The sequence below is a fragment of the Tubulanus polymorphus genome, chromosome 4 (assembly GCF_964204645.1).
Source record: "Tubulanus polymorphus chromosome 4, tnTubPoly1.2, whole genome shotgun sequence".
NCBI lineage: Eukaryota > Metazoa > Nemertea > Palaeonemertea > Tubulaniformes > Tubulanidae > Tubulanus > Tubulanus polymorphus.
Window position 1 is genome coordinate 4,659,524 of NC_134028.1, and position 21,660 is coordinate 4,681,183.

The 21,660-nt window shown below is 38.9% G+C and overlaps 4 protein-coding genes across 4 annotated transcripts; 2 read left to right on the top strand and 2 right to left on the bottom strand.

Annotated features, from left to right (window-relative positions):
• Positions 1-528: 528 nt before the first annotated feature.
• LOC141903417 (ras-related C3 botulinum toxin substrate 1-like) lies at positions 529-2,379 on the bottom strand. Its single transcript, XM_074791530.1, has 4 exons — positions 2,345-2,379; positions 1,489-1,560; positions 1,284-1,401; positions 529-822 (listed from the first exon to the last, which is right to left on the bottom strand). Exons 1-4 carry the CDS (start codon positions 2,377-2,379, stop codon positions 529-531), a joined length of 519 nt encoding a protein of 172 aa, XP_074647631.1.
• On the bottom strand, positions 1,492-8,435 carry LOC141904772 (E3 ubiquitin-protein ligase ZNF598-like). The gene is made up of 7 exons (XM_074793422.1): positions 8,138-8,435; positions 7,408-7,650; positions 7,109-7,320; positions 6,592-6,839; positions 6,100-6,187; positions 2,872-5,988; positions 1,492-1,560 (listed from the first exon to the last, which is right to left on the bottom strand). The coding sequence occupies exons 1-6, from the start codon at positions 8,426-8,428 to the stop codon at positions 4,212-4,214; spliced, it is 2,859 nt and encodes a 952-aa protein (XP_074649523.1). The 5' UTR covers positions 8,429-8,435; the 3' UTR covers positions 1,492-1,560; positions 2,872-4,211.
• A 1,691-nt stretch (positions 8,436-10,126) lies between these two features.
• LOC141904011 (protein disulfide-isomerase 2-like) lies at positions 10,127-14,843 on the top strand. Its single transcript, XM_074792450.1, has 8 exons — positions 10,127-10,331; positions 10,725-10,922; positions 11,013-11,146; positions 11,369-11,734; positions 12,144-12,344; positions 12,508-12,628; positions 12,710-12,981; positions 13,537-14,843. Exons 1-8 carry the CDS (start codon positions 10,175-10,177, stop codon positions 13,588-13,590), a joined length of 1,503 nt encoding a protein of 500 aa, XP_074648551.1. The 5' UTR covers positions 10,127-10,174; the 3' UTR covers positions 13,591-14,843.
• Positions 14,844-17,080: 2,237 nt separating this feature from the next.
• LOC141904189 (kinetochore protein Nuf2-like) lies at positions 17,081-21,628 on the top strand. The gene is made up of 11 exons (XM_074792741.1): positions 17,081-17,210; positions 17,909-17,983; positions 18,237-18,319; positions 18,429-18,490; positions 18,709-18,806; positions 18,900-19,010; positions 19,345-19,464; positions 19,830-20,092; positions 20,449-20,640; positions 20,744-20,906; positions 21,040-21,628. Exons 1-11 carry the CDS (start codon positions 17,088-17,090, stop codon positions 21,082-21,084), a joined length of 1,335 nt encoding a protein of 444 aa, XP_074648842.1. The 5' UTR covers positions 17,081-17,087; the 3' UTR covers positions 21,085-21,628.
• Positions 21,629-21,660: the final 32 nt, after the last annotated feature.

Here is a 21,660-nt window from a genome sequence, read left to right on the forward strand (position 1 = left end):
GAGGGTATTCTGGGTGGAGGGATTCTGGGTGTGGGATTTTGGACGGAGGTATTATGGGCGTATCCCCACCGAAACTGTTATGTCGACGATTTATCCACGCTTAAGAAAATTCAATTTTGCCTGTGAATTCAGTCCTCAATACTATCATACTGTGATTTTCAGGTTTCACGAGGGTTTCTTGCGTCGTGTCAAATTGCTATACAGTGTATGTATAAAAAAAATAAAAAAAATATATACCATGTATTCTCTTCAGTACTTCTCCAACTCCTCATTTCAATTCATGATTAATGAAACAAATTTGAAATATGTTCTTTATTGATGTAAACATAAAACAAGATCGGACATTGAAAAACAGCAACTAATTCAGCTGAACTTAAAGTTCCTTTACAGAGCAGCGCGAATAGCTTCACTAAAGAATAGTCTATACGTTTTCTCCCTATTGTTTTGAAAAATTCGCCAGGCTTTATTTATTCGTGATGATATCATTCGTGCAGAGAATAGAAACGACACTAAAACGCGTCGACGGTATTATAGAATCTGACATGCCTTGCTGCGTTTGGCGCGATTTCTCTTAGGTGCAACCGCCGCACGAGCAGCTTCGTCAAAAACCATTTTCAAGCCTTCTTGCGTCAGAGCTGAGCATTCAAGATATTTTACCGCGTGAATTTCTTCGGCCATTTGGAGTCCTTGTTCATTTGATATCGGAGTCACGTGCTTCTCTTTTAATCTAGCAATTGTATCGCTATCATTGAGTAAATCAAGTTTCGTAGCGACTAAAATGATCGGTGTATTCGGACAATGTAGACTGATTTCAGGAACCCACTGAAAAACATAAATAATTCTGATGTTTGATTTTAAAACCGTTATCAACTTAAGGGACCAAAAAATTCCGTTTCCAGATCTTTCGTTGCCAATAGAAAACGAACTTCAATAACGTTGTAATGAATGGAAGTTTCCTAAGGGTTAATTTCACTACTCACTTTGGCTCTGACATTTTCGAATGATGCTGGACTTATCAATGAAAAACAAATAAGGAAGACATCCTGAAATTGTGGATAAGAAAGAAATCTTGAGCTCAAAACAAAAATTGTCTTAAACTAATACATGTACACAATTAGCCTGTAGTAGACTTGGCCAGTTCGTTCTCAAATATGACTAGATCACGGCAATCTTTTCCATCTCAAATCTCTTGAAAGGAACTGTAAATTCGCAGTGGGTTTTTTCAATTAAAACGCACGGTTACTCGGTCGTTTTCCACTGAAAGGTATCAGAGCTAAACTTACTGTTTGAGGGTAAGATAGGGGGCGCAGTCTGTCGTAATCTTCTTGTCCGGCCGTATCCCATAAACATAAATTGATAGGTTTACCATCGACCATTACATTCGCACAATAGTTGTCGAATCTGAAAAGTATTCAAAATTTCAAAATCAAGCGATGCGAAAATCTCAGATGATTTGAGAATGGTGGTTCTTTTTTTCGGATGACTTACACTGTAGGTATATATTCACCAGGGAATGCATTTGTCGTGTAACTGATTAATAAACACGTTTTACCAACAGCACTGAAAAAAGAATCAATTAATTTTAGAAAAATGGCACAGTGTAAAAAAAAATCGAAATTCTGGTGGCTATGAGAGCTCATATTTGAGTAATTGGTCTGTAGATAATATAATGCCACTGAGGTTATCCTCGGTCCATGGATAGATCCAGATGTTTCACCACCCCAGGGCGGATAGGTTTCTGAGTACTGCTGAACTTTCAAGGCTCTGAGATCAATTTTAAGCACATTTGGGGCATAAATTCTATCCTCCATTTACCCACAAACTATGGAAGGAAATATATATTCACAAAAGCATAGGAGTTAACTATAATTTTCGATTATTAGAATTGACCATTTTTGTTACTTCCAGAATATTTGCCAGGAATGAAACATTCATGTTAGTACAAGTCAAAATCACGAGCTCGAAAAATAGGGGCTCTTCAACAAACGTACAAGAGTACCACTCGATACTAGTGGTAGGCTGGATCTACCCCTGATCGCTTATTGATGAAGAAAGAATATAGGCCTAAATGATCTAATTGTTAGCTTTTGTATTTCAATCGAAGGAAATATTCTCTCGATTTTCATCTCGGCACTAGAGCAGAGATTCACTGGTTGGATGTGGCCTACACAGAAAATCTCAAGTGCTTTACCAACGAATTTAAGGTGCATCCAAATAAAATATTGTTGCACCATTGACATCTTCAAAACAACTCGATACCCTGTTGTAAACACAGCATAACGTTTATTATGACGTTTTAGCATAATGGTTTTTCAATTATTGGTGCGACATATAGAATACGTACCCGTCACCAACTACCACACATTTAACGTTCTGCATTGTGTATCAAAGCGATCGTTTTATAATGAACTCATTCTTCACTCAACTCCTTCCACCTTACTAATACTAGCCCAGTACATCGTACTTTCTAACTGTTGAATTATTTCACGCTCATGCGGGATTTCGCATGCGCGTGAAATAATTCAACAGTTCTAATTAATTGGACCGAAACTATTAAGCCAAACAGGATTAGGCCTATATCTCTGACACAGAACATACCTGTCTATTAGAACGATAACCACACTCAAACGTGGTGAACGGATAATAAGATAAAATCCCACTATTAACAGATTAAAAGAATTTAAAAACCAGAATTTATTTATTCAATCAAAGATATATAAAAGACACGACGTTTCGATCTCACCCTAGAGATCATCACCTGACGATGATCTCTAGGGTGAGATCGAAACGTCGTGTCTTTTATATATTTTTGATTGAATAAATAAATTCTGGTTTTCAAATTCTGTAAATAGTGGGATTTTATCTTAATACCTGTCTAAATTCGGCTCCAGCTAAATTATATTCGGGACCAAGTTCCATGTTGTCAGTTGAATTTGACTCAGAGTTTAATTAGTTAATTTCCGATTAGTGAAATCTCGAACTGGCTCCGGGACCGGTTGCATATTCACGGCTTAGACCGAAGACCGGTCGAAGACCAAATTAGTTCTGTGGCAAATCTAACAAATTAAGACCAGACTTAAGATCTAAGTCCACTTTTGGACTTGGCCATGACTGCGCAACCAGCCCCAGGGAGAATTCTTGTGTCGTCGCCTCTTTCAAACACGTGGTTGATCATTAATACTGGTTTTATTCATTCACTATCAATTGTGACTATTGTCCCTGTGTCTTCAAGTTGTTGAACAGCCGTCGTTTTTCTCTTCAGTATTTCCTCAATTCCTCAGGAATAATGAAAATGCAAAATAAACACAATTGATTCAGTTTTAAATTATTCTCTTCATTGATGAAAACATAACAAGAGTCGCTAAAATTAAACAAAATTAATTTCAATGGCTTTTACACAAATGAACCTAGATAATAAGTGACCTTCCCAATCAGACACCGCAATATTCATCAATTTACAATCGGTTCCCCGAAAGAACTGTCCAATATATTTACTTAACCAACACCCAGTGAGTTTAAATACATCTGTAGCTCATTTGCAGCAAGAAGCAATTTACATTTTTACGTTTTAGACACCTATTCATTCTTTATACCAGTACAAGTTATCAATCAACTGAACAGTAAAATATCTATAAAGGGTCATTCATCTTTTATGAAACATATCCCATAGCTAAAAAGCATTAAATTAACAACATGCTTTACATTTATGCCAAAAATAATTCACCAAAAACCATTTGTATATAAAACAGATTTACTGACTCACTCCCTTAACACATACAAAAGAGATTATAAAAAGCAAAGCTACAGATTACTGTTTTCCCAGGATAATTAGAGGCTTAAATCTAAACAGCTACAGTAGACTGCACCCTTGCTTGGCCTTCAGATCTAAAGGAGCCAATGTTAATTTTCTCTGAGGCAGAAAACGAATTGCGTTGGCAGTTGGGAGAATTAGATTAGATTAGAATTTTTAATGTTTTTGTAATGTGGAACGCAGGATTATCTAAGGGCAGGGCAATTGACTCAGCCTCTGGGTCATGCAACCATCCGCGGCAATCAAAGTCTGTGACCTGGGATGATCCAAGGCAATCAGCTCCGTAGCAAGCAGTTTGGGCCAAGCAATTATCCAAGGGAATCAGAGTCCGTTACCTGCGATAATCTGAGACAATCGTGCAGTTTACTATATACATCATATGAAATTCTCGGGTAATTTACTACAATCCTAACGCTGGAAATTGATTGTCATGCTCCGATTGATGAATCGATAAATCTTTCTCGAGTAGAATCTGTTGACACGTCGAGCAAACTTTGATATCTAAAGACGTCGGTTCTTTGCGTTGTGTTTCCATGTAAGCGACGAGTAAATCCTGCTGCTTGACGATATCCGGTAACAATACGAGTAACTCGGTAAAAACCACCGAGAATTCCTCGTTACCGACGAGTTCGCAACAACTCGTATAATATTCACTAGCGTCGATAACGTTCTGACGGAACTGACCGGAGAGAATTTTGAAACGGTCGAATTTCGCGGGGTCGTATCGTAAACACGTTTGAATATCGGCGATCAGCTGCTGGTTCCGATACGTGGAATTCTGCGGAGGAACGAACGACTGTTTCGCGCGAACCGCCGATGATTTCGCGAAACCGGGCGGCGCGGACTTCTTCTTCAAACCTGGAGGAGCTTTCACTATTTTCTGGACTAGGCCCGGCGGCGGCAGCGGCTTGATAGATGGCGTTGCAGTAGTGCCGTTTAATGCAGGGAATTCCGAGTCGTCGAATGAAGGAGCGACGACCTTCTTTTTCTTCGCTGATTTCTCGATCGTTTTATTTTCGGGGAACGGATCGAATTCAGTATTTCTCGGTAAATCAGGTTCAGCCGAGGAGATCTCTTTCCAGTTGTCTCCAGACGCGACTGGATTCGGAGCGAGAGTTCCGTTATTTTGAGACCCGTTCTCGGTAATTCCCTCCTCGATATTCACACTTTTGGAAGACTTTGTTTTCTTGTTTTTCTTCGCCTTCGTTTTCGCCTGATTTTCATTCTCTGAATTTCCGTTATACAATTTTTCGATATTCTGCGTTGATTTTTTAGACTTGGCGACGGATATTTCGCGATCACCCGACGACGGTTTAGGCGCCGACGACTGTTGTTCTCGAGAGTCGATATTTTGAGACGGCGTTTCAGCGGTTTTCTTCGATCTCGGAATCGGCCGATCGTTTTTAACCCAACCTGGTTTCGTCGCTGGTTTTAGGACCGGATTTCCGAGGCTCGGAAAATCATCCTCATTATCGACGGGCGTAGAGAAATTCTGATTTCGGGAAGCGGTATTATTTTCATTCGTATTCGATTTAGCACTTTTCTTAGGTTTAGTCCAACTCTGCGTGTCTGCTGTAACGGGGGGAGGAGGTGGTTCTCTACTGCGTCCTCCGAGAGAAGGAAAATCCTTCTCGCTCGTCATATTAATCTTTTTATTGCTAGTATAATTATTAGCGTTGTTTTTAGATGTTTGATCAGAACTTGGTAAACTATCATTCACAAATAAATTACTGAGAGCCGATAAACTCGGTTTACTCGGTTTCTTTTTCGGTTGATCCTCGGGTAACGTCCGATAAACCTTCTTGACCGGTGGCTGACGAAAGGCCTCCCCCGGTTTCTTACTATTATCGCTTTGTAACGCCGGATATTCTTCTGTCGCGCTCCATGGATTAAAACTCCAGACCATGTTACGATTCGCGGGCGGTTTACGCGAGGTTGTTGCCGGGTTACCCTCGGGAAGCTCAGGGAAATCCTCATGTCTCATCGAGGATGCCCCCGTAGACATTTTGTTTTCCATTTTAATCTTTGTCGCCATTGATGCGGTTTTATTATTACGGTCGGTTAATAGCGAACTCTTATTGGCCCCCGTCATCTCGGGGAAATCCTCGGTGCTTTTAGTATCGGGAGCTATCTCTTGCGGTACCGGTGGAACTTCTGCTCGTTTCTCCTCAACTCTCCTAGAATAATTGAGCAAATATTCATATCAAAATAATGACAGAGTAAAACAGCTAAAAATATCACTTCAGAATCTAAGACGTCTTGCGAGGAAGAGTCGATTAAAATTGTACCTATTTTTCCCTCGATCATAACGACTTTTATTACGTCCAGAATAACGACCATCATTCACTTCCTCGTAATCATCTCTAGATATTACACCTGAAACAATAAACATCTCTAGATATTACACCTGAAACAATAAACATCTCTAGATATTACACCTGAAACAATAAAAATCTATAGATATTACACCTGAAACAATAAACATCTCTAGATATTACACCTGAAACAATAAACATCTCTAGATATTACGCCTGAAACAATAATCATCTCTAGATATTACACCTGAAACAATAAACATCTATAGATGTTACGCCTGAATCAGCAAACATCTCTAGATATTACACCTGAAACAATAATCATCTCTAGATATTACCCTTGAAATAATAATCATCTCTAGATATTCCACCTGAAAAAATTTAAATATCTAGATATTTATACCTGAAACAATAAACATCACTAGATATCTCTGAAATTTCTGAGATTGTGGATACTCTACTGACCTCCTGCACCTCCTCCTCCTCTATATCTATGATCTCTACGGTTCGGTTGTCGCGAGTTATAATTAAACTCTAAGTCTAACGTGCGTTCTTGTCGAGCCTGAGAGCGTTTAGTAGCGTGGTGAGCGGCGCGATGAGCTTTTAGATCAATCTCTGTTTGAAATGCGTTGACGAACTGAACTCGACTGCAATCTCCTTCTTCACACAGAAAATGCTGATCACGGAAATGACTCTGTAGTAAATCATAATCGCTGTAACAAATAGAGAAAACCTCAACACAAGGGACGATTTAAATAGACCAGAATAAAACCTCAGTCCAGTTGTGACTCAAGTTCAAAAGTGGTCTTAAATCTTTAGTCTGGCTATAGATCTAAGATTTTTTTTTCCAGAAGGGTACTAGATATTTTAGTTTGGATACTTGAACTTGAAACTATTCCAACAAGATAAACGGAATTTCCCATTTCATGATTGAAAAATTTTTGTTGTAATAATTTCTTGTGTTGTCACAGTTATGATTTACCTGTAATACTGATTCGATCCGTCGTGATCACAGAAATGACAATAATAATGTTCTTTACGAAGATGACGCAATAATTCATCGTTATCTAAATATCGTTCATCGCAAAACTGACATATCGGGTGACCTTTATGAGATCGATCGTCAAGGTCACCAGTCCGTCTGTGGGTCGCTAGATTTTGACGCGTGTAACATTTACGCTCAGAGCTGAAAATCTGGAAAAAAAAACAAAGTGAAAATAATTTACTACGCTAAAACTGATGCTAAGTCGGAAGGGGATTATTGAGGATTGATTGTTTTACCTTCAAATGCTGAACACAAATATCACAGTAAAACAAAGTATGATCTTTCCTCATATGAGTTTTCAGATTCAAAAATGATTTTTCTGGTGCCGCATCTTTACACAACGAACATTTGTGTTCGAGTAAAATTTCAAACGCTTTTTCAATCTTCGCATCTTCGAAGTGAACTTTCAATTTCGGGTCAAAAATGTATCGTTTTGCTCGCACTTTCTCGAACAGTTTCATCTCACGTAAATACCAAACCTGCAATAACAAAAAACAGAAATAAAGTATCAAGACCAACAAAAAATCAATTGTCCATAGTCACGTGCAAGTTTTGTTTGTCAGTAACACGGCAGTTTAGACAGTGTATTTCCCCTATACAGCATTATAAAACCTAGTGTGCCTTAAGCCTAAGTGTGTAGTCAGTAACCTGTCTGTGGTTTAGTCTCACGATCGGATGTAAGCATAAGCCCATCCGATTATAAAAGCTTACCATCAATGATTAGGTAAGGATGATGGTTAGGTTAAGGACAAATAAGTGGAGGCCATAGAATGTAAATCATAGGTTAAGGGAACTAAGGTAGTACCTTGGATATTGGATGATCTAAGCTACAGTTCACCCCCAAACTTCAAATACGAGCCCCTGTGAACTATATATGACTATATACTTTCGTTTCGGAATGCTCTGTCTGCAGACTAGAGTAGTCACTCCAAAAAATTGTTTGACATCCAAAAACGAAAAACTTACTTCAGGTAAATCAGCCCGACAGATGGGACAATACATCTGATTACAGAGAGCTCTCATTCTCGTGGAACATTTCATACAAACTACATGATCGCACTGACCAACTGCGAATATCAAAATCGATTCCCGGCACACGGCACAAATATCTTCAGCGTTTTCACTAATTTTACGCGACATTCTCAACTGATTCGTTTTTCTGTTTATTACTAAATGATCGTGGATTTGTTCAACAACTAGATAAATAGTTGGAATCTGTTGTAAATGAAGAGTTACGCAAGTTGGGGCAACTTTCATGCAGCAAAACCGAAACCAGGAAGTGATAGAGAGGGTTACGTCCAGTTCAAAGTATTGAGAGAACGACAAAATCTGATCCTGTTCGAATCCCGATAAACGTAGGAAAAATAAGGACAATTAACTTTATTCATAGCGTTTTTTGCGGGATTCCAGCGACCCGATTGTCGTGTCCGGCCGGTGGGATGTGGTAGTGCCGATGTCATGCTAAAAGCAACAAACTGTTGACCATTAATAAAAACTGTTGGCTACTGAGCCTGTGAGAGAGAAGTAATCTTTTCGCGGTAGTGACCAGCTGGGATCGCGGCCGCGCGCGCGGCGCCCGGCCCCATTCGCACCGCGACGGGCTCGGGTGAAATGGCAGAAAAATATCGTTCATCGAAAAAATCCGATTGTTACAAAACCACCAAGACAGGTTACCCGATCGGAATATTAAAGCGGTTTCTGAGGGTAGGGAGATCGCCGCGGACGAGCGCGCACCAGATGTTCAACTCTCCGGCTCACTCGCTGAGCGGAACCTGCACTGAGACCTTATCTCTAGCCGGTACCAACCGACCCGACACGTGTAGAATGACGTGTACTCAATTAATCACCACCGTTTTCATTGAGTGCCAACCCAGGGAAGTGTCCCTGGCCAAACAAAGAATAGACTATTCAATCAATTACAAATTCCCCCAACCTGCTCTTTTCTTTCCGGGCATCTTTTTCCCGCGTGAGGCCTACTGATCGTAGACGTAGACTGACTCTAAAATGATTTACAGTCCAATAGCTGAAGCATGATCGCTGCATCGAGAGATTTGAAATACGATTTTCAATGATTTTATTTAATTACCGGTCGGCGAATCATTTTAATTGCGTATTTTAATGAGCTTGTAGATTTAATGTTTTCAATTAATTTCTTTCAACACTAAATTGTCTATATCGTTTTTGCCTCTGTTCTGGTTCTCGTTATCTTGGAATCTTCCATTGACGAAACAGTTTCGGATGAAAACAAAATATAAATTCTGAACGGAAATAATAATCTAGTGATGAACTTAAGTTAATTGCGGAAATGATCAGTGATTTACTGAAACAAATAGAATTCGAACCGCTAGGGGACCACTGCATGCACACGCTCCAAAACTATACCATTCCTGTGTCTGTCAGCCGTATAGGAGACGAAACAGAAATAAGGGACTCTGGGATTGCGCCCCAAAAAATTCATGTCGTTCTTGACGCTGGCATATAGACCTCTATTGTCCACAGAACCTGTGGGGCGCGGGTAGCGAAGATCTCTGTGGAGACAACCACTGCCAAGACTGGGCGGAAATTCAATTCAATTTAAAAATAAATTCCAATGAAGTAGAGAGAATCCCAGAAAAAAACAGTCCGAAAATGTAACTGAGGCTAAAGTAGTTTTAGTTTCAATTGAACGTTTCGACTACATCTTAATATAAGTCATCTGGTCAGGAATAATGAATTACAACAGAAGTTATGAGATATCAGAGAAAAAGAGACTTAATTCAAGTAATCAGAAATGATACAAACTAAGGGAAAATTTGAAAAAAAGATCGATTTGAAAAGAGATCGACTGAGGAAATTCAGTCTGTTATCTTGCGAGCGAATTTAGCAGACGCGTCAAATTCTGACCAATTAAACTACAACACGAAACAAAATGTCGGCTTTATAACGCGCATGCGTGCTATATGCCACGTAGAATCGAAACGAACTTCCTCTTTCTACTGAACTCTTGTTGAGGATAGCTGTAAGATGAAACTGGTTGCTGTTTTATTCGCTGTAGTTTTCCTGGTATCCAGCTCTTGGGCTGATAATGATGTACCCGCTGAAGAAGATGGTGTTCTCGTGCTGGGCAAGAAAACTTTCGACAAGGTTTTGGAAGAACATAAAATGATTCTCGTCGAATTTTGTAAGTGGTAAAATTTTCCAGTGTCTGTCAGACACGAAAGTGATTACTAACAGCTGGCTGTCCGAACTGCTGTCCATAAGTGTCAATGAGTGGCTTTAATGTGGCTAAAAGTTGAATATTATTTATATAAATATTGTTCGATATGCCGGTTGTTGTTAGCATTGTTTCCTGACAATAATACCGGGTATATTACCAATACGCTTGTTATGTAAGACAGCAATGCCCCCCAGACTAGCCCCACAACGTGTAGAATATCTTAAGTCCTCTGCCCATTTAGTGTCATATTTGACTTTTTTGTGACATTCAATTTCCCTTATTGTTAGAATTATTGTTTTCATTTTCATCGAAATGTCCAATGTTCTTCGTCTAGCTAAATATTATCCTTATTTATAGATGCTCCGTGGTGCGGTCACTGTAAAGCCTTAGCGCCTGAATACGCTAAAGCCGCTAAACAATTAGCCGAAGAAAACTCTGAAATCAAACTCGGTAAAGTTGACGCTACTATCGAAAGTGAACTGGCTGAGAAATTTGAAGTTCGAGGATATCCAACGATCAAATTCTTCCGTAACGGAAAACCTATGGAATACCAAGGTACGGTTAATTAACTAGGGTTACTTCATTCTGATACGTGGTTGAATCTGTTCAATATAAGAATATAATTGAATGTGTGATGAATTGCAGGTGGACGAGAAGCTAGTGATATCGTAGCCTGGTTGAAAAAGAAGACTGGACCTCCAGCCACTACTGTCATTACTGCTGATGAACTGAAGGCTCTCGAAGATAAAAATGAAGTTTTTGTTGTGGGTTATTTCAAGGTACGGTCGCTTTCGTGAATCCTGGAATTGAAAACTAGGGTCAAACTATCATTAAGTCGTCATCTGATTAGTCGATTACTTTTTGAATGTCAATTTTTATTTCCAATTCAATCCACTAATTTAAGTCGTTGGCATGATTGTCATGACGACTCAGGCAGCAAGTTTCACAGTGCCAGTTACAGTTAAAACTTTACTCTAAACTTACTGAACTGAATTTTGTAGGAAGATTCAGATGACAAGAAAGCATTCTTAGAAGCCGCTGCTGAGACTGATGATATCATATTTGCCATCACCGACAAACCAGAGGTCGCCAAAGAGGCAAAACTCGAGAAAGAAGGAATCGTCCTCCTGAAGAAATTCGACGAAAACCGAAACGACTATGACGGAAAATACGAGGCGAGCGAAATCAAGAAATTCGTGTCAGCAAATTCAATGCCCCTCGTCGTGAAATTCACTCAGGAATCGGCGAGCAAGATCTTCGGAGGTGACATCCAAAAACACATTATTCTGTTTGTCAGCGATAAAGATGAAAAGAAAGACGCAGCTCTCGATGCTTTCAAAGAATCCGCTAAAGATTACAGAGGAAAGGTAAGAAACTTGCTATGTGTGATACCTGCGATACTAGTATCGTTCTCCAGAGCTTAGGCGACGACTCATGTCATTTGGATATCCACCCCTGATGATCTCTCAATGCTAACAGTGATAGTTGCTTTATGATGTAATTAGTTAATGAGATAGGCTTAAATTGCACTAAAATCAGGCTATGATTTTGGGGGACACCCTGACCAGCTTAAATTAAACTATCACACCAACGAATGAATGCAGCCCCTTAAAAATCTCACCATATGGAACAGTGCTTAAACCACTGGAATTGTAAACAACCTCTGCCTCTGTTATGGGGCAATTTGGGGGATAAAAAAAATTTCATTGCGTTAAAGTTAAAATTCGGATATTTTTCGTGCGCGTTGTTGATTATTTCGTTGAATTCTTTTTGTAGGTTCTCCACATCCACATCAACTCAGATGATGAAGATAATCAGAGAATTATGGAATTCTTCGGATTGAAAGAAACTGAATTACCAGCCGTTCGTTTAATCCACCTCGGAGATGATATGACGAAATTCAAACCGGAAACCAATGAACTAGATGCCGCTTCCATCAAAAAGTTTGTCGGTGACGTTGAATCTGGCAAATTGAAGGTATTTATCGAATTGTGCAAACATCAAACTCTTAATTCCATTTTCTCATGAAATCTCTTTCAATCATTGAAATATCAATTAACAGACTCTGCTCCATAGGAAAGCAAGTAGTTTCGATTTGATTTGATATTTGAAATATTTATCATCCATTTGATTATTTCAGGCTCATCTGATGAGTGAAGATGTACCCGAAGACTGGGATAGCAAACCAGTGAAAGTTCTCGTCGGAAAGAACTTCCATGAAGTAGCAATGGACAAAGAAAAGGATGTCTTCGTTGAATTCTGTAAGCAATCATTCAATGTTTTTGTTTTCGAGTTCGCTGTTTTAAGATGGATAATTATGATGTTTGTTCCTGCATTTTCAGATGCTCCGTGGTGCGGACATTGTAAACAGTTGGCTCCAATCTGGGACCAACTCGCCGAAAAATACAGCGACCGCAAAGACTTGGTGATCGCGAAGATGGATTCGACAGCCAACGAACTCGAAGAAATTAAAGTTCAAAGTTTCCCGACTTTGAAATGGTTCCCGAAAGGTAGCGATAAAGTTGTCGATTACAACGGTGGCCGAACTTTGGACGATTTGGTGAAATTCGTTGAAAGTGGAGGCAAAGATGGCGCTGGAAAACCAGACGCAGAGGTATGTTGATATTCCTGTTGGTTTTACCTGGTGGCTCGGGGTGTTTGATCCAGGAGTCACTCTTCTCCACGTTCAGGCAGATTATCTGTGATCTAGATATATGATTAATCTCATATTCACTTGATGATTAAAACGAATTTCAAAACTGATCGATGTGATAAATATATATCTGAATAATGTAGTCTGATTAGCGGCTTTGGATGAATTAAACATGAGGATCTGGCAGTTTAACATGTGTGAGTGTAACACATGTGAATTATAATACCACTTGACAACGTGTTTGATGATGACGCGGTGACATACGATTCACTTTCTGACTTATCAGTTTATACAGAAGTAGTGCAAATACTTCTCCCTATCAATTGCAATACATGATGAGACAGGTGTATTATAAAATAGTGTGCTGTGTTTGCAGCTGGCACTCAGTGATGCATGATATCGTATTACAGTGGAACTTACCAGTATTACAGTCCACTAACCTTTGAAAGTGCTCTGATCTAACTCTCCTAGTCTGTATTGATATCTAATGAGATGTTTCTTAATTGTTTTTTGCAGAAAGATGAGGAGGAAGAAGAAGATAAAGATGATAAGAAGAAGGATGAGTTATAAACAAAATTACAACTAAAAAATAGATTTAAAAATAGAACGCATTTCATCAGATTTACTCAATCACACATTAAAGCACATTCCTCCCTCTTCTGTGAGACCTACCCCTACCCCTCCCCTCCCCGTGAATACTAAATTATAACATCGATGTTGTTTGTTTATTGTAAACAGTTGTTAAATTTCGCCGAGTCGAAGTTCACCCGTCAAGTGTTTGTCTTCCATTTATAGAATATGATTACAAACCGTACTCCCCTCCGTGAAATCTCCTCTGTGCTCTCTTTTTCGTTTTAAAGTTTGTGCGAAAATTCTGTGCTGCTTCTCACGATTAACAACTCACACTTACAGCAAAATTATCTGCGCTAAAAGAAATCATATTTATTTTTAGCTTCCAAAGTTTACGAATTTAAGTTATTCAAAATGTCGTGAAAAGTGTCGACCTGCTGAGAGTAGAAAAATCCAATCTATTTATTAAAAAGAATCGAATTCTTTGTTTTATAATTGATTGATTTATGTAGGGAGCAGAACGTGAACTACACCCCTGCCTGGTTAGTGTCAATCTTTGATTTCCGCATCATCTCACGCTTATATCTATCACATGTATGAATTATAGTTTTGTATTTTGTATATAATGCGCATCGGATGATGATTAGTTTTTACCAGTTTTTGGTAAACGAAGAGATCTTAGTTCCTAATTTCAAATACTCGTGGTCTCGTCGGACTAGAAAATCAGAACATTCACAGAGTATCCAGGGATTGTCTGATATTTCATCTACTCCGACGAGACTTCGATGTATTTCAAGTATATTTTGTTGTGTTAAGAATCGAATGGTAATTATTAAAATTTTTAGCGTACGAAAAGGTGAAATTTTGAACTGATATTTTGCAGTGGTGCTAGCGTTATATTTAAGCGAATGCGAGAGTTTGATGAAAAAATAACGAATTGAAACATTGCAACCAAATAAATCATCTTTAATGTATCCTCAATCCTTCTATAAACTGCGGGTATTTCTGAAAATCAGATAACCGACAGTTTGTAAACTTTCCTCTCATCCTAACCCTGGATGTGTGGGAAGTAATTATGATTAAAATTAAAAACTAAAAAAGAGTTCAGAGAAATGTTTTCCGTTTTTTCCCCATCTGTGGAAAAACCGTGAAATGAAGTCTTGAAGAGGTCCAAAATTATGTATCAATGTGAAAACTTGAAACAATTTCATAATAAAATCTGAGAAAAGACTCTTATTTATTTTTAAGGTAAATCTCATCTTGTGGTTATTTTTGGTTCTTCGCTTTTTGGTGTTAAGGAAGGTTTAAATTAGAACCAGTTTCTTTTATGATGTCGGACGGTCGCAATGGGCCACCTGAGCTTCTTATGCGGGATTCGAGCCTGTCGCCACTTGGCTTTTAGTTGTTTACCATCCTCCAGGAGATGATCAAGCCCTGGCAAGCGAGTATGACTGGCTGATACCATCGGGTTCGAGTCCTAAATTTTGGATTTTTCCTCACTGACGACGGCAAGGCATTAAAGATACCAATATGTGAGATCTCGAAATTATACCTTTTTGATGAAAGCAAAATGTCACCATTGAAGGCATTAATTTTACTAATTTATTTACTGACGCGACGCCATGACAATTATCAGTGGTCGACTTTTCATCGGATCTGGTCATCTCTCTGTGATAATCTCTTCTACAGAATGTTGCTCTCATAATGTTTTATAGGTATCATAACTGCATCAACAGTTATGATACCTGTTGACATTTATCCATTTTTTAATAATCACCGCCGCTAAAGAATTTAGGACGGGTCCATTATTCGCGCGGCGGCACATAGAAAATGATATCGAAATGTGAAGCGACAGACATTTAATTATATATGATATGTTAGATTCTTAGAAAATACACAGCTGCTGTGTGATGACAATTGAAAACTAAGACGACTAGAGTATGTGAAAATGACAAGCAATTTGTCATCATCAGTGGGACCACAGTCCTCGGTGAGATCCGGGCGGTTAGCTCATCCACCACGGTCGAAACAGATTTGCTTGAAATTAATTAAAACACGAATTATACACGTCTACACATGTAACACGTGGTCACATTTTAATGAGCTTCAACCATATGGAATGAATGAAACACGTAAAACGGGAAGCTATCTGTTGCAGCACCTGTGACTGGTTGATTCGCTCTCAGTGCAACACCTGGTTCATTCGCTTTGATAATGCCACGGAATATTCTAATCAATCGAGCGAGGACTGGCTTTGACAATTATACAGTAGACACGCATTCTCGAAACCGAGTCAGGCAATAAGTATGTAAATCTCCGGAGATAAATGAACGGCTAGGGCAGTTTATCTTATTTCTGATAAATCAAGGATTATGTACGTAAATCCGTGGCATATGCGATGGTTCGCATAAATGTGTTATGAAAAGCTGACGTTCGATTACATCATAAATTAATCGGAATAGGCATGGTTTCTCGCACTCAGCTCTCCGCCCGCCACTCGAATTTGAGGGGCACTATCTGCGTTACCGTCAGCTTCCACCGAATAAAATACCGGCGTAACCTTTCATTTGATATCCGTGGAAAGTCGCAGCGATACTTAACTCAAAAATTACACTCGGCCATGTTGTCAGACGATCTCAATGGGTTGACCAGTCTTAGGGGGATGATAGAGCCTGTGGTGTATGAATTCACGTTTTCACGACAGAATATTGTAGAAATTAGTCACAGTTTCACGCACGAAATCATTGAGAAAATCACATATCACGCTACGAAGATCCGCAACCGATCGGCCATCGAGTCGAATTGCGATTCACGAAAAATGGCACTCATCACGGATTCACGGAGTCGTAGTTTCTCAGCCGCAGTAGTTGCTGCGATCCTATCAGCTCTGTTCTAACCTATTCAGACTCTACGCTGGAGCCGTGGGACAGATCACGCACTCTGACCCGGCGGTCCTGTCCGAGGCGAGCAGATCTCCACGAATGTGTCTGCCCTCCCAAGAAGTAGGCCTCTTCCAGATATTGTCGCTTACGCGTTAACCCCATTACCCTAGATTCAAACCCGGGCCCAAACAGTTATAGTTTGTGGTCATTCGAAGACTGGCACTGTGGTGCCATGGGCGTATCAAGTTCAGTTCACGTATTTACCACCAACGTAACATTTAGGGGCAGCACTTTGACTTGGCATTGATCGAGTTTCTCATTGTAAGCTTAATAAATACATTTTCTGAAGTGGAATTCCATACGCCTATTCGACACAATTTTGATTAACGTATAATTCTATCAATGCTGGATTGCTTTTTCAAGAGGAATTTGCTTTTGTGACTTCTCGGTAACTGAGTGAGGATTGGACGTAGAGACCGGCAATCAGTCTACCCTGCTCTGCGGCGTTTCGTCGATGGATTCTGGATTTTGAAACTGCGGGGCGGCGCGGTATTTTCAAATGCCACTTCACATTTTTATACTGAAATAAACTCTGATAAGCTGCCAGTAGTAACTATGGCGAATCAACAGTTCGTTTCGCCTATTATGAAAATAGAGGATGTGGTCATAATGATCAATGATATGAACGCGGAAAATAAAATCATGAAGATCTCAAGCAGTGATATTACTCAACCAAAGGTTTGTTTACGTCTGCGGATCACTCTCATACCTACGTAACCTGGCTATATCAGTTTTTAAAAAGTAACGTTTGGTAAGTCAGATGAGTGACTATCCATCCAGATTGAGATTGTCCATTGATCTACCATTCCATCCATCTCCATGATCCACACACAGACTTCACTGAGAACCTAGTGCCAGTGGTATGTCGCTATCGCGCCGAGTACTGAGTCGAGTGAGTGGTTCAAGTGCCAACTGCTGAGCGCCGGTCGGCAATTTCGACGTTAAATAACGACTACGTGACTGGGTGGGTGGTTCACGTGAGCTCTTTAGTACACGCAGTATACGGAGTGCCACAAAACCGGTCACTCTTTCTCTCAGGACTGGGTGAAACACAGACATGCCAGCAGTTTGAAACATGTTAGTTAATAATAATAATAATATATAATAATAATTAGTGCTTATATAGCGCCTTTCCAAAGAATGCTCAAAGCGCTGTCACTCAATTATTACCCAGCTTCTGTTACCAATCCAATACATTCTTACTCTCCCTGGGGAGATGCAACACCGATACGCTGCAGAGCGATCAAGGCGTCGTCAGCCTGTAGCAATTGTGAATTAATGCCTTGCCTAAGGACACTACAGCACAGCCGATTGGGGGCGAGCACTCTACCACTAAGCCACACTGCTCCAGTTAATAATTACGCCTATTCTTTCAGGAAAACACTGTTCAACAAATTTATGGATTGATATGGGAAGAATTGGTAGGAATAAATGTTGATGATCTATCACAGGTAAAAGTTCCAGAGTCAGAGTGTTGATGGTAACAATCGGATGGGCTTTATACCTGAAAATATGCGATCATGAAACTAAATATGAAACTTATCATGAAACTACCCATAACCCTAGATGGTACCACCGTAACCTAGATTACAGTCACCACACAAAGTGCTCAAAAGTCAATGATATAATTGTCACTTGAAAATCCAATTAAGAAGAGAATGAATGATATGTGTTTGTAATGTTTGTTTTGATTTATTCGTTCAGCCGTCAATGCAGGCGATGTATCAAATAGAACATCCTGAAATTCATGAAGTTTCTTTAAAACTGAAACATTTGAGTCTTTGTTTGTAAGTAGATTTGTTTTTTCTACAACCTGACCGTAAACTTTAAATATATTCATGATTTATGACAAAAAAAATTATTGACTCTTGAGTTCTAATCTTTGATTATTTACAGGAGTGGAATATTTAGTGATATAGGTGTGGATGGATTCTCTGTAATGGATCTCATTAACCCAAGTAAGTTTCACTGCTATATACAGGCTCCTCAACTGTGGCACTGGGTTCAGTTACTGTGGAACTGGATCCTGCTGTGGAACCGGGTTCAGTTACTTTGGAACTGGGTTCAATAACTAGCTGTGGTAATGAGTTCAGTTACTGTGGAATTGGGTTCATTTACTGTGTAACTTGTGGTTTTTGTCTCTTTGTGCTTAATACTTCATTAAATATAATTTCAGAGCCGAAGAAAACTCTGCGTTTATTAAGCGCCCTCTTAAACTTTCATATCTTCACACAAGCAAGATTTACCTTAGTCGAAACGTTGCAAGAGGAAAGAGTAAGTTGTGAAGAACATGCTCTTCTTCAAATCGTGTCAAGTATTGAAATCTTTGAGAAAATAGATTCATGAATTTTCCTCATTCATTTCCAGAAACATATTCAAGAATCTGAGAAACATTTGATAAATGAAAATGAAGAACTGTCGCGTAGAATTAATACGATTAAATGTCGAAAACTTGAACATGAACCGGAATGTAAACAGGTAAAAAAAACTCACAACTGATCAATAAACATATTTCCTATATTCCAACGTTTCTTGTTTCCAGCAAGAAGTTTTTAAGGGACAACAACCCGTCATTTCTACATCCACCCTAAGAAAATCAGCCATTCCTGTTCAAATATCTGCTACCTGTTCATGAGTTCATGCCAATGTTTCGATAATTTTTTGAGGGAAGCAGATTACACCAAGAGACCAAAAGCTAAGCATTTGACATCCATTCACAATTTCCATCGAATAATAAATGCGGCCCCCTCCTAGATTCCAAGTGGAGAACACTGATTGTCCTTGCGTATCAATGAATCATTGATTGTTTTAGCTGGAACAAGAAGTCGCTGAACTCTCATCAAAAATAACCGAACAACAGAAATTAAACGCTGCTGCTGAACAAAAACTATATGAAAAAGATAAAGAAATCAGTTCTCATCTCGCGCAAGTGGTAAATATTTCATCATCCACAAACCCTCGACCGATCAAGAAGTCGATCAGGATCCAGTTCCAATGTTCTCGGTTAGAATTTGAGCCAGTTGTCTCAGATTATAGCATGTCCCCATATGGACTAATTATTCAAAATTTTACCATGCCTACGCCTACTCCGATTCATGTGATGACTGCCCTGAAGAAAATGTTTGGTTAAATCATGATCAAGCTTAACCATATCAAACCCTAACCCTCCAGCTAAGAAATGAACTGATTACTAATTTTACTGCAGTTTACAAAATGACCCAGCCGATTAGGAGAAACACGGTATCATTTCATCTTAGCCTTATTTTCGATGAGATTTTCTGTCCGTGTTTTTATTAGGATCACGCTTCGAATAGTTTGAAGCGTATTCGTGAGATGTGTGATAAACTATCGGGTATGATCGTAGCTTCACCGGATCGGGTTAAAACTGAGGAGGAGCACATGAAAAACCAACTGAAAGAAATGAAAGAACGAAGAACGGTGCTGATTGAACAGGTCGAACAGGCTGTTAGTACGACGAAGAATAAACAACAGTGGATCAGCGATTACGAACGTATTCTCGTGCTTTTAGAAAACCTGAAAGAACGTTATGAGGAAGAAAGGTTTGTACTGTATCTCCGTTTGAATATTCTCGAGGGCTTTGAATTTGAGATTTTGCATTTAATTAAATTATTTTCTTAAATTGTCCTCAAATTCTTAGAAGGACCCCGAATACGGAGTCAAGTTAGACATATATTTTCATGGTCCGAACAAAGGGTAAATCTCTAAGTGATGTAATCCGTGATTTCTAAAATCTTCTACGGCTGGATCCGGGCGGTTCCACACGTTATGAGTTTGTTAACTCTTGAGTTCAGTTACCCAGTTTTCATGTAGTCTAGTAGATTTATGACTTGACCTTGAGAATTTTTTTTCTTCAGAATCTACTGGACTAATAGTGGTTGTTGGTTTGTTATTACAGGTCAATTAAAGGTCAACTTGAAAGTTGCATCGATCAGAAAGAAATGTTGAAATACCAACACAGAAGCGGCATCGGAACAGAAAACCAACTGAAACAAACGCTGGACACGCTTAATGATAAAATTAATAAAATTCATCTTCAATATACGCGTAAAATCGAGAGTGCGCAAGAGAAGAAATCAAGTGTAATCAAGTAAGCAAAAAATACCGCTTTTCATTTCATTAACGCGGATTAAATGTAAATTGGGCTTTAACAAAATCTCTCTGCTATGTGAAAATTATTGTTATATTATTAGGAGTTTGGAAGAACTGCAGGATGAAAAAGATCAAGATTTGTTAGTGGTCAGTGAAACTAAAAAGAATATGATCAAACTACAAGATGAAATAGACAGCAAATTGGCCAGTTATCAACACGATATACAACTAATGCAATCAAAGTATGACGGTCTTTTAGCTCAGGTTTGTAAACATTGGACACATCTAAATATCATAACAGTTTCAGCAGCAGATATTGACGTCTAATTGTCCCCTTTTTATGCCAATATTAGTCGATTATGGTACATGTATTAAAATGGTTATTGTTTGTTTTCAGACTGACAATTATCATACTAAATTGGTGACAACGTGGAGAAAATGATCATCACTACGGACAAGTGTCTCGAACAACTGTAAATAATCTATGGATTATTCATTACAACGTTATCACGAACTATGAATTTCCTCCCGAAATTTAAAACGATATGAATAATTTCCGACTTGAGCCAACAAACTATTCGTTGTAAAGAGTGGGATCCTCACAGTTAGTGTTGAATTAAATTCAGTTAACTTTCAATGTTTCAACTCTTTAGTCAAATCTTCACTCAGAACTGTGGAGCTGGGTTCAGATTATCGAAGTTTGTTATAGCTTGGTTGCACTCGCTGACAGTCAGTAGGTTGTGAGCTGAAATAAAGCTATTAAAATAGTGTAATGCACACAGCCATTTATTTAATGGTTTATTATAATGTTTGTCTTGTGCATAGTAAATTTATTTTTATTATCTGTCAGATTGAATAATGTAATGTCTGGGGGTAGGGGGGGAAGATGCACAGCTGTGACTGCTATGATACAACGCACTGCCGATCAGTCACTTGTGGTGATTTCATCGTTTATTTACATACAACGCATGTTTAAATCAATTATATCTACAGTGAAATAAACTGTATTATCGTAATA